The sequence below is a fragment of the Lepisosteus platostomus genome, chromosome 4, assembly GCF_059453375.1.
Source record: "Lepisosteus platostomus isolate fLepPlt1 chromosome 4, fLepPlt1.hap1, whole genome shotgun sequence".
NCBI classification, from domain to species: domain Eukaryota; kingdom Metazoa; phylum Chordata; class Actinopteri; order Semionotiformes; family Lepisosteidae; genus Lepisosteus; species Lepisosteus platostomus.
The window spans coordinates 25593134-25611956 of NC_142614.1; the positions used below are offsets into that span (position 1 = coordinate 25593134).

The 18823-nt window shown below is 37.5% G+C and overlaps 1 protein-coding gene across 3 annotated transcripts in view; it reads right to left on the reverse strand.

Annotated features, from left to right (window-relative positions):
- map3k1 (mitogen-activated protein kinase kinase kinase 1, E3 ubiquitin protein ligase) overlaps positions 1-18823 on the reverse strand; it is a 58378-nt gene that overhangs the window by 30749 nt on the left and 8806 nt on the right. Inside the window, exon 1 of one of the 3 annotated variants that reach the window (XM_088629193.1) lies at positions 4870-5108. The exons of the other annotated variants lie outside the window; for them this stretch is intronic. Within the exon in view, the coding sequence (XP_088485319.1) occupies positions 4870-4919 (50 nt within the window). The 5' untranslated portion in view covers positions 4920-5108. Of the gene's footprint in view, positions 1-4869; positions 5109-18823 lie in introns of those variants that run through there. 3 annotated transcript variants of the gene reach the window in all.

Sequence of the window (18823 nt, forward strand, 5' to 3'; positions counted from 1 at the left end):
TGGAGAAAATTACATGACTTTGTACTTAATTTGAGAATCGATTACTTGTTTCATGTTTTATGTACTACTCAGCTTACATCAACAATCATATTGATGGATATTGTCTTTAAAATGCTAATAGTAACTCTATAGCACATTTGTGTTCTGTGAATAGAGTCAAATTAACCACTGAAAGAACTGTTTCACATCTCCGACTGCATACACAAAAAACAGCTTATCTTTTCCAGTAATAAGAAAAAGGCCATAAAGAGCGGTTATAAATGAGAAGCCCAACAAACTCAGCCCTTACTAACTTGTTTCATTGCTTTGTAGTTAAGTGATGCAGGGACCTCATCCAGCAACTTCCTGAAAGAAGTGATGGTATTGACTTCAGCAACATGGCTGACCTGTGTTTTTCACAATAACCACAATACTGCCTCCCGATTTCATGTTTAATAGCACTGTTGCATCATTTTCACTTCCTCTGGTTCACGGTTCACTGTTCAATCTGAAGAAGTTCACAAGGTAAAATTTCACTACGTGAATCAGATCCCCTCATACTGTCCTCTGTTCAAGGGTACAATTTACTTAATGAGATCTTACCAGTCCATTGTGCAATTTCAACAGTTGAAAACAGAATTTAAATCAATTGATTCTATGAATCCTAACACTTTTTAATACCTACACTTGCCTGAAATCACAATGTCACCTGGCAAGTGTTTGATTTGTATTATCCTTTATGTTTTCTACAATTTTCAGTGCAGTTTGCTAATCCTCCTACTTTAGCTTATATCAGTAATCAGTGATTTACTAGTTCAGCACCTAGACCTCTGATATAATCTGGGAAGAGCCATGGTCCAAATACAAATAGCTGTCGTACTCCACTAATTATTTCACTCCAATTTTAGCATTCACCATTTTATCTCTACACTCTGTTATGTAGCATCCCATATTACAAAAAAACTGGAAGCAGACAACAGGTTACATTAAACTGTAACTTACATAAGAACACTAAGAATAAATACACTACCTCAATGTAATAGTGGAGGTATACAACTACTGCAAAGAGAACTGCACACAAGAACTGAAATTGCTTGATTTGTTAAGAGTGCAAACTATAGTATTTTCTCTATGCTGGGTACCCTGTAACCAGTATTTAACGAGATGCAGTATGACATCCATTTCTCTGTACTACAATAAATTATAACTAACTGAAAAAAACTAAATCTTTATCCAAATGAAAAAATCTAACAGTCCTTTCTACTGAAGAACAGAAGACTATCTCAATACACAGTAACCCTACAGACATAAAAGGCTACAAATGTTTAAACTAATGCTGCTCTATTTTTTACATTTAAAATGATCATTTCAAATGAATGTTACCTTTACTGACTAGCAGGAGCATACAACTGCAAAATATTGAATATTACTTCAGGTCTTCATTTATTAAATGATATCACTGATACTCTTAGTAAAAATGGAGGATTGTCCAAATGCTTTCCTATAGCCTATAGTTCAGCCCTTTTGTATTCTACATACATTCACATATTATACATAAACAATGAGTAATGAGAACACTTAACAGCAAGAAGAGACTTCAATACACGACTTTGAAACTGCATTCTGGAGCATGCAAGAGTTCCATTGTATAGTTAATTCTAATAGAAAACCTGGAAGGAATTATAAACCCTCCAAGTACAGTCTCTATATTATTATTTGCCCTGAAATACTAACTTCAAACTTGTTGAAGTTGTCAGGAATGTTTTGTGGTTTCTGTTGGGTTTGCAATCCCCCAAGTGAACTGGTCAATACTGACACACAGGAATTTGACTCACTTATTTCTCTGTCATATTAAAGGTCAACATACAGTATCCTTATTTTGGGATTGACCAGTGTAATTAGAAACTAGTGTTACTACTAATAACTTCTTATTTTAGTATTGGCTAAAACTCAGTGCCCTACATTGTGGGCTTATCTTGTACGAGTAAAGCCTAATCCTTTCTCTTTCAATTTTCAATGTCTTGTCAAATCATTATTAAAGCACGATGTTCAGGAAACAGTATAATCTATACCAACTCCCATATTTCTATGTTTCCAACAAATATATTAATATTTATTCATTCATGGCTTTGAACATTTTGGCTCTTTTAATTAAATATATATTTCAATTATACAAACAAATCATGCATATGTACTTTTAAGCAAATGCACAGATGTACAATTATCCCAAAATACATATATACATATATTAACACTATAATGAAGAGGAAAGCAGACAGGATACTTCAAATCTTCTTAGATTAGACCCCAGGTACTTCAAAATGAGCTGGGAAGACTTTTAGTGGCTACAATAATCATTTTCATATTAAACTGTGGTCAAAACCAGATGTACTCACTCTGCAGCTAAAAGCACTGTTTTCTCTGCCCAAAATGATGTGTTCAGTTATGGTGCTCTTATTCACATAACTCTAAATTAACTTTCCAGGAAGTGTGGGATTATACCAAGTGTAATCAGTGAAGGCTCAACCACATCCACCACGCTTGTTCAATTTAATTAAACATTTGAAAGGTACAGATTTCAACCTTGTTCTGTCGTCTTTTAGCCAGACATTCAAGTGCAAGAAAAAAAAAACAATTTTTTATCATCCAACTGGCCAAAACTGACAAATCCTTATGCAAATATATAATTTCACTCTTAACTAGCCAAATGCCTCTCAGCGGTTTTCTAATCACGCCAACACTAAGCAAGCACACACAATTACCAACACAAACAACCTGTTGCTACACTGAAGGTCACACAGTTCCAAGCAGCACGTGGCTTTTTCCAAAAGACTTTGCCTTTCACTGAGTTTCCAGCCCAGTGCCTTGCTCAGGAATGTGGCCGGAATGCAGCGAAATTCCTCCCACTCACACTATCATAACGCACAGCCCACACAGGAGATAATGAAGCGTTGCAGTAATGGACCGCTGGAGACCTGGGCATGTCCTGACTTTCATTTTTCCTAGCACTTTGACATTGAGAAGGAATGATAATCTACTATACCAAATAACCTATTAACAAAGAGCTCTGTGTGAATATTGAACTCCCTTTCAATGCTTGGAACTAATAAGGCATTTTTTAATCTCCTGTTTCCAAAAGCTTTCCAAATTACACCACCTTACCTAAATTCCGACAGTAAACCCCTGGGAAGGGAAATATTTACTCCAACCCCACAGCGCTCTCCCATCCCTATGGTTTATATAAAGTTAATGCAACTTTTGTCTCAATAAGGAAGGGTGGGAAATCAATCCAGTTTGCAAGGTTTCTGTTTAAGAATCCAAATAACAAATTGTGGACACTTAAATCAAAAGAAACAAGCACTTTCCTAATGACACTCACCAAGCTCCCTTTACACAGACTTCTGAAATGTGCCAGTACAACTGTGTTTCGAGAATTACAGTGTGCAGGCAATAAACAGCTGCCTGGTCAGCGCTGTACATTCGGTGCTTGACCTGCAGGCAAGGCTCTGAAAAACAAGACTCATCTGGCAGGGCCGCTGGCCACAATGAAGTAAACAGAATTGCCTGGAAGGAGTTTTCATCAAAACAGGTCGACATTTCTAAATGTCCGTAGTTTGATCAAGCAGATCTTCGGCAGAACGAGGCTGAAGTAGTCTCCCAATGACACACAAGTCGTTCAATAAATCAGCCTTTTTTCCCCATTTTTATTCCTTTTACGTAACTTAGCTACAGGATGTTCCCTCATTCACATTCTGTTAATTCTGTAAATTAACCTATGTAATAGGTGACAAAGTAAATGACAAATGAGGTTATTGCAGGAGACAAGCAGGATTAATTGTTAATGTTCATTTTGCTTCCTTTTTCCTCCAATTACTTTGTGCGCCTTATGAACAGGTCCAAACAGAAAATATGGGACAAATTCTATAATTAACAAAAAAGGAAATCGCACTTTCTACAAATCACGTGCTCGAGCTCTATAAGAATTTTAGAGAAAAATCAAACTGTGACCTATGTACTGTATCTACTTTTCCACAGTTCAATTATAGCTTAGCTTTATATTTTGCAAACAACAATATAGGCTAAGTTATGAAGTTTTTTGATAATGCTGTAAAATTCTGGTATCTATAATCTGCCAGGAGAAAAGGTCTCTCCCCCCCTTTCTGCACGAATAAAATTAAATTATGTACATCATGTGATTCTCTTATTCAATGACCATAGATTCCAACAGTTTTCTGGGAAGCACAATGTAAGCTTTTATAAAGCATATCAAATATAAAGTATACAGATAAGTATCTGTATATAAATGGAATGTTTATTACTTACTATTGACTATCATGAGTTAAGCAGAATGCATCAATGAAAAAAACTCATTTTAGTGGTGAAAACACAGTGCAGAATATTAGTTATGATACAACAGCTGATACAAATTTATTCCAAGACATACAACCATAAGACTGACTTTTTTTTTAATAACCATCCCATGTAATAATATTCATGTTAATGGAGCACGACGGCCTACACTACTTACCAAATCACTACTTTCAACAAATCAGAAACTTTAATAAAGGCTTTCCTTGCAAATGTCTAATAGGTTCTTAAACATTGCATAATCCTTTCATTCTACAACTTTTAACATTTTGCTGTTAAAAAACCGTTCTAAATAAAAGGGCTTGCCTTGGTGAAATTGACCGTCACACTCTTGTCACTATGTAGGTACATCTTTAATCCACTGTGACGGGTTGTAAAACTGGTTGTCTAAGATTAAAAGAAGAAAACTCCTGACATGCAGGAGTTGGACGAGCACAGTTTAGACGCACAGAGGCCATACAAGCACGCTGTAGCTCCTACTTTACTGCAGCAGAAAATATCAGCTGTCATTTCGATTCTTACTGGAGTGAAAACTGCAGATATCGCTGCCCGCCGGAGAGCAAAAATGTCATTTGACAGTGCCCTCAGTGGTCACATCATCCCCCTCTTCGCTGATGTGAGCCGACAGGGGGGAAAGGCACTCTGCTTGCAGGCCGCGGGCAACGTGCAGAAAAGGCATGGCACCCCTCCTGCATGTCGCAGGAGACAATCCTCAAAACCGAAAAAATACCCCCTCAATCTTCCGGCACTCCACTCCTTAGCAGTTGCTTTCCCACAAGTGACCCCTCAGTTACCCAGGACGGTTCTCTTCCTCAAAGTGATTTTCGGAGCGCCCAACCCCCTCCTCCACTGCCACTTGTAGTGACAACACCCACCGGGTATCCCAGCCTTCGCAAGTCACAAGTGCGGAAGACGCAGCTGGAGCACAGCACAAAAGTGGGCCAGAGCAGACAATCACGTGCTGGCAGTACACATCTTTCAGCTGAAAAATAAACTTGGAGGAGAAACCCCATTACTCAAGTCCCTGATTAAACAAATGCTACTTAGGTTAAAATTAACAAAACCGGCCTGTTTTTATAGCAAGCTGATGTCTACATTATAATGTCTGGTTTCCTCCGAAACTTTTATACAGCAAAAAAACCTTGGCACGAGATCTGAAATCCAGATTCTGGGGGAGATGAGCCCCCACGTGAAATCCAGTTCCAGTGAAGTCGAGACTGTTGGAAAACATCAGTTGGACCCGACAATTTCTCTGTTCTAGATAAAGGCTTTCTAAGCCCTTAAATTATAAATGTGCAGGGATAAATCAGAAACAATTAAGACTTAGGATATCAGACAGGGATATCGACACTGGCTTAGAAAGGTAGGTCTGGGGAATGTACAGTAGTGAGGGATACAGCTCACAGCTCAGAGCTGTGATGTGGCATATTTGGATTTCCAGAAGGCTTTTAATAAGTGTTCATAACTGAGTTAATGGAGCAAATTAAGGCTGACTACTACACGTATTTAGCCTCTTTTGGATCTTAATTATGATTAAATACAAACATAGTTACAAAAGCCACAAGATTATAATTATGAACAGCACTTCCTTGGGATCTCACAGAATGATTTCCCCACAGGAAATGGAACCGGCCCACTTGTTCCTGAATGTAACCTGCAACAAGCCTACCCCGAGATGTTTCAACTGCGCCCAAAGTGTCATTATCAAGAACTATAGTTTTCACTTTTGATAACTTAAGGAATTAGGAGACATTATAAATTGAAATTAATTTCCTTTCAAACCCTAACTAATCTCTCTACCATATGACCAAATGACCTTTGTAAAGCATTATACATTTTTACAAATAAAGAAAAACAAATGAATGAAAATCATTGATAAAATAAACAAAAGGCGTAAAGAGTGGATAATGTAACTTATTAGATCGGAAATATTTCTAAGTTATGAAGTTGAAAAGAGGCTCCACAAGTACATAAAACTGCAAGGTGTCCATGTTGGTATAAATTTAAATCCCTTCAGGTTTTTTACATTAACTTTATGTGGGACATGCCTGTACATGGCCCTTGGTCTGCTTAGAAACAGCATCTCCTTATATGTCTGTTACCCATCACATGGAGTAACAATCACTGTTCTTTTCAACTGCAGATTTCACTTCCTGGTGTGTGGTGCAAACACAACTAGTCTAGTAGCTCAACAAGGTACTGCTTCAAAAGCATTTTCATTTTCTCTGTCCACTGCAAACTCAGGGAGCCATTTAGAAAGCCGTATGTACTGCTACGTTTAACAACAACTGAAGAGGGGTTTAAAGCAGTCTGTGCAGCCTGAGTATACTCATCAAACATTGCTTAAGAAAACAAGGTCTTTCAAGACCAAATTAAACTCAAAGCACACAAAAAAACAACTACAGAAAAATGATCCCAGGGGCTGTAGAATAAACAGTGTCCAAACCAGCTGCCCGGATGATCCCACTGTTGAGATAGGCTCGGTAAAATAAACATTTCAGTGCTCTCCAAAAGGGAATATACTGTAGCTAATAACACCAGGACACAAACAACAGTCTGAACAGTCTTTCATGATTTACATTGTTTGGTATTGTTCCTTGCTAGAACACTATCAGGGGACCTACTCAACATGACACTGCAACAACAATTTAATGTTAGCATTTACAGTGCTGTCCAGTAAGAAATGAGACAGCGCGCCTTTGTTCTGCTATATGCACTTCCTCTTTTCCGAGACAGCTTTGGCAGGAAGCTATGATGATCTTTAATCTCTCCTAATGCTGCTTCGTGATCCAAAAAAAAAGCAGTCCAACATCATTTCTAAAGAGTTCGGAGCCTTTCATTATTGTACTTCTTCTGTCTGCAATTATTAAACCTCAGTTTTAAAAACAAAGCCTGCACTACAAACAGAAGACAAAGAAAGAATTTAGTACTTGGTTATATGTAGCAACTGTTTTTCATTCAAAGAACAGAAATAAGACTTCCCAGACTATTCTAGAGAGCACCGTCCTAGAGAAGAAATAACTCCATGCTTGAACGTTTGAATGTTTAACAAACCATTATTTTTTTTAATGCAGCAGGTCAGAGACTCCATTATTAATCTTACTGACTTTAAAATGACTATTTTACTGGTATCACACAAAATTAGCATAATCCTAAACCCATTGTAATAAGGAAAGAAAGAAATCTAAAGGAATCCAAAAACAGAAAAAAGAAAATATCTGAAAACAGAATACACAATTTGGAAAGTAGGGTTCTTGTGAACCTCAGAAACAAAACAAAAAATTAAACACAAGAAAACAACACTTGGCAAGGACATGGTGGGTAAAAAAGCATTTTTTAGGATTTCAAAGAAATTTTGCAGAAACATCTTTCAGCGACCTGGGAGTATTTTTCCCATCGGTCTCGGTCACTAAGATCTGCCTCTTTTGTTAGATCAGAAAAAATGAAAAATGCTGCACTACATTTGCGGGAGCTATTATAACCATGAACCCATTTTAAGTGTTATTCCATGACATTAAGATAGAAAACACAAGACACTATTTTGCACATATTTTAAGGAATAGCTTATCGAGCTGAGAAATTAAGAAATGTGTAAAATTAATAAAATGTTGCAATGTATGTTAACATAGATGTTAGTGAAATAGGTGAATCGATGTCCAAGGAGAAAGACTAAAGACAAAGACAAGGCCACAGTTTAGTACAAAATAATCTGTCAAACTGAGAATCGGTATTTGAATAATTATTTATCTGTGGTCTGAAAAGTTCCACATATTCCGACCTGCTGAAATCCACTGCAGCCTGCTGCCTGCAGACCTATACTTAATGCCAGGGTGATGGACAGCAAGAGGTACTTCTGGGGCAGGCTGTGACCGTTTCAGTGATAGGTCCCTTGAGTTGACCACATGACAGCACTGGAACAGGTTAAGGTTTATTCCATGCTGAAGGGAAAAGAAAGAGATGAAGTGTTTTGACCCGAAGAAGCCTCCACAGCTGAAACATTGTGTCTCTTTTCTTTTCCTTTCAGTATCCTTTGTAGCCTTTGCATGCTGATGCAGCGACCTACTGCACGTGACAGCATTTACCCTTTTGGACTCCCAAATGCAGAAACATAAACGAGAATAAGGTACCCCTTACAATCTCACCCCAACCCTGCAGCAGTAGTAGGCATTGTCTCTGGAGCTGTCTGGTCACCCATCCAACTTTACACAATAGAAGAACAGCACAGCCCTTGCTGAGAAATAATGGAAAATCCATCTGTCAAATGACAGAAGCCACTTATTTTTTCTGTTACTAACTGCCCAGGGAAACCGCAGTAATGTTGTCTGACTGGACAAACAGCAACACGATCGGTATGAATCAGGTATCCTGGTCAGACCTCTCCAATGTGACAGAGGGACTGCGGGTCATATCCTTTTCTTCTTAAGTTTATTCAGAAAGTCTGCTTTGCACACATTGAGTACTGCAATTTACATAAATCCAGCTAACCAAAATATCAAGCCTACTGTTTAATTATATAAAAGGTGAACCCTGGCCTATTAACAGGTACTGATATATAATTTAACAAGCTTAGGGTTGCTTCACCTTACATTCAGGAAGCAGACATTTTCCCCCTAACACCTCCTTCATTTTCAGCTTTGCAGAAGCTGTTAATGATATTGGATGAGTCAAAAATGTTCTCAGTACAATACAATCCCATTAGGGCAAATAATTCGGTTGATGCAATTAGACCAAATATTAACTTATAGTACCTCAATTCAGCCTAAAAGTTAAAAGTTTTTTTTTCCTTACAGGAACACAAAAGGGGGGAAAGGTAATCAGAATGTGTGAACTGTTTGCTCAGAGTATTTTTCATACTATTTTTTCTATGCTTGTTTGACAAAAGACTCCACAAGAAACATTGTTTAAACTGATAATCTGATGGTCTCCCTTGTTGACTTTTCACATGTAATCTGGAGCTTGCCCTGTTCTTCTGCTAACTAAACAGAGGCTGAAAAAAATGGCTCTCACGCCTGCCGCCCACATTTAGGGGGTAGAGAAATATCCGGGCCTTTGTTGGGGATGGCCAGTGATGAGCAATGGCATAGCACAGGGCTTTGCTGACTGAAGGAGGCCCAGCCTAGCTAACGAGACAAAACACGCTGCCCCTTCCTCTAACCTCAGACACTGGGACTCCTCCCATGGGTTATTTTTAGCCTACCTCTCAAAAAACCTAAAAAGGTCTTCGAAAAAACGAATATATATTTACTGTTCTGAATAAAAATATTAAATACTAAGGAAATTTTTGCCACAAAACAAGGATCTTTTTTCCCCATTTTGATGCTACTCATTACTATTTAGAGAAACTTTTGAAATGATGGTTAGATACGTTTGAAAAATACCCCTTTAGTGCACAGTAACACAGAAATTTTGTTCTCTATTACTTTAAGAGTTTTAAAAAAAAAAACACAGTTTCCAAAAGCTGGTGAAAAGTACTCGTATCTCCAAGTCTGTTTATTCTAGGCCTAGGCCTATATGCATTCATATAATCATCACACACAAAAGTGTACAAATTATTAAATATTGGGTGTTTTCTGGAAACAATGAAAGCTCTTAATGCAGTGCAAATTCCACCCCTTAAATCATAAACTAAATGTCATAACAGCCTTCAGCTTTTCCCCTACTAAATGGAGAGTGCTGAGTGACAAAGGCGGCGACTTTTGACCTCTGTGTGAAGAACTCAACTGGAGCACATTTCTTTCTCCAACTGCCTAGCAACCAAAGATTTTGAAATGCCTCCAGCTCCACTTGCTCTTAGCAACTGCTCATTATATATTATCCACTTACAATCCCAATTATACTTTAATTTGTATTTTACCTTTCTAGTGAAAAGAGAAATGAACACTGAGAGCTTTGTGATTTTTCTAAAAAAAAAACATCCCAGAAATATCAGCACACTTAAAACACTCACTTAAATGTCTAGGTGAAAGGTCCATAAACAGTGCCGCTCACGGTTAAGCAGTATCTCATGTCCTGGATGGACTCTTCAGGGCACGTCTATACATACTTTGTAACGTTGTTTTTATAGTGCCAAAATACTTAAGCAGCAGCTACCCACTCTGAAGTCCATGGTTTCATATCAGCCCAACAGCTGTTGCACACAATGGGTCTCTGAAGGTTAAAGACAACTGGATTCTTTTAAAGTTGGGCTGTACATCTAAAAAATGAAGAAACACTGTTCTAACACCCAGCTAACTAGCCATGTTGTTTGAACACCTGCTTCTTCATAGCTTATTTTGGGATAGCAGCTTGGTATAGCGGTGAAGGCGCTGAACTTTGGACCAGAGGGGTCTTCGGTTAAAACCTCAGCTGGAGGCTGCTCGTACACTTAATCACAGCACTTCACTTGTTACTGATCGGAGTAAATGCCCTGCTGTAAAATTAGGTCCTGGAAAGGAGACTGTTCTCAATCAGCTTAATTGACTGAATACCTAATGAAGAGGTGGAATTCACTAAATTAGGGATACTGAGAAATGCATATTGATATAATGCCTAAAAAATGTAGAGCAGTTATTAAAGGGCACTTTTTTATCAAATAAGTGCTTCTGCTATTTTAATCTTTCTTTTACAACACAATTGAGAATGTTTCGCTGTACTTGTCTGTATTTACTTTTCAAAATTGATTTACTGCTTTCCATTAAAATATACTGGTCTGCACTGTACAGTTGCTACTCCACAAGAGCAACATAGAAAGGTAAAGATGCCTGTAAATTCAGTTTTAATCAGAACTAGACTACAATCTCCTTATAATAACGACCGAGGCTTTAAATCATTGTGTACTTGTGAAACGAAGAATGTGAATGCAATGTTACTAGAAATTTATTATAAATAATGGCATGCAGTTTTCATTTTTTTGAATTCTCAGATTTTGCGACACTAAGACATTCCTTACCAGAATGTAGGGGGATAAGGCAATAAGACAAATAATTTTGAAAAAAAGTCTCATAATGACTGTATTTGTCAATGTTTTAAAATAAAACAGTGATTAAAAATTAGTCATTCGTTTTAAAGCCTAAATTAAATAATAGTTCAAACTGCCATGAATTTTAGTGGTCTGCCATACTGTGAAATATGGATTCAGAATGTATACCTATCCTGTGTAGAAACTGCATATGCTGATTGATTGTATCTCAACATAATAGCCAATGAAACAACTGCAAATAATACAGTCACAGATGTTTTAAGTTTAATTTGGTGCACTACACGGCAAAATTGCACAGTGGTGTGATAGACATTGTACCTGTTCAAAGGTAACTTAAATCCATCACTTGGTATTAATTTAATGTAGCAGAATTACAGCCACAATGCTGAAGTGGGAAAATTTAATTGCGATATGCTCCCAGTTACCTCCAAATGCAGCAGGACAACAAAGATGTTGATACATTTAAGAGATCAGGAATGTAAAAATAATTTAGGAAATCCCCAATAATTAACACTTCTAATTCTTTCAATGTGATCTTTCTACACATTCTATGTGCAAATATGGCTATATTTAATTTAAATCAGCTGTACTCCTTAATCATATTCCGTATTCACGTGTATATCCTTGAATCATTTCTGTCCCATCAACATATCATTCATTTTGTGACATCTCAGTTTACTATGTATTCAATGTATAGCCAGAAATGAATAATACTATGAACAGCACTGAGGAAAGTACTTTTTTAAAAGTAATCCATTACAGTTACAAGTAATGCATTCAGCTATACACACTACACAGAACAATAAAAGATGACTTGTCCCCAATACTGCTTGCTATTTCTAAAAAGTAATCCATTACATATTAGAGTAACTGTAGTGGATTACTTTCTAAAAGTAACTCAGTCAACTGTGGTCTCCAACACTTCTGAAACTTCCCTGGGTCATCTTAGCTCAGTGTAAACATACACCCGTTTACAAATAAATTACACAAATGCAAACCTTTAAGTGAATGCTTTGGTCTTATACCTATTTTTAATTAGCTCTGTCTCTTGAACAAAATAGACCTCGTTTTTTGCACTGTGCTTAGCTGCTCTGCACACCGGCTTCAAAACTTTTATCAAAGGCACATAAGCTAGGAAAACAATGTTCTGAAATAAAGGAGCACCAACTGGTGGTTAGAATTAAGACCTGTGTATTACAGTAAGATAAGTAATGTTTACAGATCACTAAAGAGTGGATCTGAAACAGTACAGGAGTTAAAACAAAAGTAAAAACATGAAAATATGGTATCAGGCTTGATTAGAATACCAGCACCAGCAGTACTACTTACAGTAGTAAGTAGCAGGTTGATTTAGACACAAGACTCCACCATCAGACATTTAAAGATTTGTCAGGGCAAGAGTGCAGGAAGCACAAGCTTAGCAACACGCTAAGGAGAAAGATGGTGTGAAATTAATTAAAAGCTATGATATTTATCCACAAAAAGACAAGAAATTATATTTAAATTATGATAACAGGACTAGTTCTACAATACAATCTTGGCTGGAAAAACCCATACAAACGCAATCTCATCCCCCACAGCATGTAGCAGAGACAACAACACACTTCTGTTCACCATAGCACTGAGTTGCATATTATCCACTGTACCCACTCAATCCTTATCACTCCCAGCGTGATTAACACCAGCACCTGCTCTTCAGTTCTTTTGGTTAATGCAAAACTGCAAGCCTATCCCCTCCTCAACCTCGTGTACAGACATCCTCTGCAGCACGGTGACCACTGCAAGCTACTGAAGGTGCCGTCCTAGACTCAGCACTGTGGTACAATCACTTCCTTATACTGTGAAACACCTTTTCCCAGTGCTTCAACCTATGAGCTTATTTCAGTGCCTATACTGGAAAATTCCACTGTGAAAAGGCCAGTTTCTCCTTGACTTTCCTCCCAGTGAGCTTTAAGGAGTGTCTGTGGAAGTTTGGTACAGGACTGTTAGAATCGAATGCATCTCAGGCTGCCCCAGTCCACTTGGCTCATGAACTGCAAGACATTCTGGCAGCATCCTAAATATTTTAAATAACTGTATTATCTTTTTCAATCTCAGCAGTCACTGCTATAGTCTGCTTGAGAAAAAGAAATCTGCCTCTTGCATTACCACTGGGTCCTGACATGATGAAATCTGCAAAAACTAAAAACTATGAGTCCTTAGGAAAGACAACTCTGAGCCAAAAAAAACAAAGCTTCAATTTTGTTTGAGGTAAATCTTTGCATGGAGAATGGTAAAAGAGAGCAAGTTTCAAAAAGCTGCAAAACTAAAGAAAAATAATTGACTTAAAGACTGCTGTACCACTTTAAAGAAAACTTCAATTCAGCATTAGAAATGTACTGTTGGTTAAAAGAGACAACCCTTTGAAATAACGAGATAATGACTTCTTTCACCACAGGAATAATTAAATACACAAAATAATCAAAATAATCTGGAGGAAAGCTTAATGTTATGCATCACATTTTTAAAGCTAGATTTTTCAGCTAGATTAATTAGCACTTCCACCAATTAAACAAGGAATATGAACAAAGTTGGATGCCATTAAATTTAAAAGCATTAAGGAAAAGCCTTACTTATTATATTATATCAGATACAGTATTAACAGCTAATTTTTTAACCTTTAATTTTTTTCTCAAACGGTTGGTTGTACAATAAGCTATTTTCTTGGCTGATATGCCTTTGGTCTCAATCTAACTATTCTATGCAATGCTGAAGCACATTATTTCATTTCTAATACTGCATAGAAACAATTCAGGCATGAAACATAAAGGAGGTAAGGGCAGACTTACCTAATACAAACTACAAAGGAAAACGAAAACCTGTTTAATGCCTATTACCTCAAAAGGTCAAAACAACCCCAACCTTTTTCCTTTGCCCTTTTCTAATATTTATACATGTCAAACAATTGTCTAATAATAATAATTGTTCACACTTATATAGCGCTTTTCTGGACACTCCACTCAAAGCGCTTTACAGGTAATGGGGACTCCCCTCCGTCACCACCAATGTGCAGCACCACCTGGATGATGCGACAGCAGCCATAGTGCGCCAGAACACTCACCACACACCAGCTATCAGTGGGGAGGAGATCAGAGTAATGAAGCCAATTCATAGTGGGGATTATTAGGAGGCCATGATTGGTATGGGCCAATGGGAAATTTGGCCAGGCCGGGGTTACACCCCTACTCTTTTCGAGAAACGCCCTGGGATTTTTTAATGACCACAGAGAGTCAGGACCTCGGTTTTACGTCTCATCCGAAGGACAGCGCCTGTTTACAGAATAGTGTCCCCGTCACTATACTGGGGCATTAGGACCCACATGGGCCGCACGGTGAGCGCCCCCTGCTGGCCCCACTAACACCTCTTCCAGCAGCAACCTTAGTTTTTCCCAGGTCTCCCATCCAGGTATTGACCAGACTCACACCTGCTTAGCTTCAGTGAGTTGCCAGTTGTGAGTTGCAGAGTGATATGGCTGCTGGCGGAGGAAGGAACCATTCCTTCGGAATTAACTGCAATAATGGATTCAGTGCTGAGGACAGTGAAACCCTAATTCAGATTCAGAAACTAAACAATCACAACCTGACAAAACCAATCACCTTTTCAAAATTCAGGAGTTGGTCCTTCAACAACTGTATGATTTCAGAACAGCTGCTACAAAGAAGCAAAAAACAGAGGAGACAAACAAAAGAAAAGGAGAAACAGAGGACAGTGCCTACACTGTTTGGGCAGGTTTCACCTGAGGGATTGTATAGAATTTCATTACTGAAGTCACAGTTGCTGCCAAGGATCTTTAGTGTTGTTGCAGCACAAAGCTGGACAATCACACACTGGGATGTTAAATTTAAGAGCTCTTAAGTCTACTGATCTAATAAAGATTGAAAGGATTCAGCTTATACCACATTTCCATTTAAAAATCTTAGCCAATTTTATATGCTTATTTGCACTTTTTATCCCCCCTAGAAACAAAAATTGGTATTAATGGGGAAGGGGATTTATGAAAACAGTAGCAAAATGAAATCCAAGCATAAAAACACCTTTTGGAGAAAATTGCACTTAAAAATTAGTAACAGCAATGCAGGGATTCATGCAGAGTATGTAGAGTCTGATAAGTAAAGAATGATGTTCCTTGAGATGACCTCAAACAACTGAATATAGGACAGTGCAGATTATTTTTACAGAAGAAAAGCTGCTATACCCCTCTGGTGTATTAACTGAAAACAACTTTATTATGAACCTAATGGAGACATAAGGTCAGAATTGTATTTAGGGCACCTATCTTGCTGATCTTTCCCAAAGCAAAAATAACTTTTGCGCAAAAATCTAAAAATAACTTTTGCTTACTCGTTGTTTAAAACAGGTCCAGTTTTTTTTCCTTACATTTTTATAGACTGAACTAAAATAATGAAAAGTAAAAACAAACGTCATAAATCTTTTGAAAGTTAACAGTGCTCTCATAGGGATTGAATTGCTTCAGTTACATTGTTCTACATTGTTTTAAGGCAAGTTTATACTTGTTCTTTGACTGCAAGAAATAGGCAAACAAGAAACAACCCAGCTTAACTGACATGTAACACAAGTTGACCATAACATACCTGGTACCAGATAAGTCTTATTAGTTATTATGAAGAATGTTCTGGTGCATTACTGAAGAGTTAGATAACATAAAAGTAAGACACTTTGTTAAATTCTTTCCCTCCCATTTCCCGTAGTGCGATTAATCACAGTTCAGCTGATTACAGAGAAGCACCTCACACCACCTTGCCTACACCCAAAGATCCATTTCAAGTCCCGATACTGAAAGCTTAAGTGTCACATTTCACACTCACCCAACACACATTTCTCTCAGCATTGCAGTGCGGTGGTTAATTCTCCAGACCTCCTAACACTCAAACAAGCAGCTAACCAGTTTGATTTATGTCACTCACCAAAATTCAAAATTTGCAATTCTGGATATTTCTCCATTGTTTTTTAAGTAATTAAATAAGTAATATTATTTGCCACACACAACAAATTCACAAATCACTGATCTGAAGAGAAATAAATAACATAACTGGCAGTATTTCAGTACGTTCTTGATCCGTCTACTAATCTGTTTCTATTGAGAGACATGATGACTTCATCGCCAACGGTACAGTTATACCAAGACTGACAGTCATTTACAGGATTGAAACTTAACACACATTCACTACTTTTTTCAAGATGCTACTGCATGCATAATCATCAACAACAAACTCCAAATAAGACATATTCTGGTGTGACGGATACAAAGTTTGAAAGCTGTGACTTAATTTTCCTGTGGAATTTACAGCAACATAATTTCTTTCAAATTAATTAACGTTACTGAATTAATTAAAATTGCCAGGAGGCAATATAAGAATTATATAAATGATTTAACATGTGTTTCTGACCTTCTAGCTTTTTACTAGTACTGTTAATCTTGTTAACTATAGCAATTTATAGTAATGCTGTTGCCTCAAAACAAAGACCCCACAGTCAAAAAACAAATTGATGGACAATATTTATCAACAAAGGCCACTCCTGTATTTCAACAGCTGAAATGTCTTGTCAAATACGTTAATTGCGCTTGAAAGAACACTCTCTCTCTGCAAGGTTTCAACAGTTTCGTGCTAACAACTACAAATCAATCTTTCCCCTTACAATAAGACCTTTTCTTCTGAGACTCGAAATTAGGCCTGTAACTATAAACAGATCCCAAACCCATTCCTTCTATTCCGCAGTTTCTTCCTCCATGGTTTGTGTCCTCGCGGCGTCAAGCCAAGCCTGGTGCGACAGGCACTCTCAAAGTTTTCTTGAACACTCTCAGAGGCCTGAAACGTCTCAGGCCGTCTTGAAGGCTCAATTCAGAGTTTGCACACACGTGTTCCTCCACATGAAACACCACACCTCTCCCTTAACTTTCATCACACCTTCGACGAAGACTACTGCACTTGTTACCTGTGAAACTATGTGCTTGATGTTCATTTATAGGAATGGAAACTGTGCAGTACTTATTTTCAGTCATGTTATTTTGTTGTCATTTATGCTGATTTGCATGGTGTATTAGGTACAGTCATGCTATATATATGGTATAGGAGACCTCTTTCCCAGTTATTCGATTTTTCGTTATCCACTTGCAGTTCAGGAACGTTCCATCTCCCGCAAATAAGGAGGGCTGGGTGTATCCTGCTCAGTGTTTAGAAAAAATGAGATCACAGAAAGGAGGGGAATAAAGGAGATAAGCATACCACGCATCAAAACTTCTCTCTCCATTAAACCCACTCAGGAGATATAAAAAAAGGAAAAAACAACCCATCAACACAAGGCAGATCGATGTCTACATTCTTTAAAAGACCTAAAGAGTTAACAGCACAGCTCAACAACAACTGAAATCAAGGTGCTCAGCTTTTCCAGCATCTAACGGTATTAGGTGTCATTAATATATAACTCAAACTCTGTGTGCACACATTTCATCTAAACCCTGGTCTTATAATGCAGGGCCAAGGTACTTTTAATATTTAAGCCAAATAACTAAACCACACATTCTTTACTAAAAGCTCCAAACTGAAGTTATCTTCATATAAAAGACAAACTACAAATTATCAGCCATCCATTCACTATAGTAGAGATGATGAGGATTTGTTTTTAGATGCATTTGTTTCATTGGACAAGAAAATCTGGGCTAATATGTACAGGCTAGTAAAGAGATTTACATTTTCTAGATATAACCTATTCAGATGACAAGGTTTCCAATATCATGAGTCTGAAAATATAACAAGTTAAATAATGACATAATGATTATTCACAAATACAGGCATGTAAATATATTGATATTCCAGTCTGCTAACACCACCTTTAGATGTCCTTGTTAATGCCACTCACTTAGGAATAATAACACTTAATGTCTTTCATTTCAGGAGTGCTGCCTCACTCATGTGATTAACATGGGAAGGAAATTCCCCATTCAGTTCTAAGAAGGGCAGGTTTGTTTTGTTAGCTATAGCTTAGCTACAGACAAGACAGTGTGTCTTTTTTAGTATCTCCTTATATATACACGTCTTTATTTTCATGTTCAGTACCTTTGAGGTGGTTATTTTCATGAAAGGCCCCATTCCAGAAAAAATGAGACGGTTGGACTTATTTATTTGGATTCCTCTAAGTAGGCAGACCTACTTTCTGAGTAGATATAAACAGGAGCCCCATCATTTCCAAGCTTTGAATGGGACTGACTTCAAAATGTTTAAGTAATTGAAACACACTGTAGATGTTGCTGTTGTTAAACAAGGCTTAAAGGTAGTCATAAACCATTAAGCAGTGTGAAAGCAAATTGAAACCACAAATACCCCATGAATACTGCTGTCTTCTACACCCTGAAGTTCAAATTTTTAAATAGAGTTTCAATCCAATACAACCAGATATATATAGAGCAGTACCAAGCAATCCCAATCTTTGACCAAACAGGAGGTTCACAAACACAAAGAT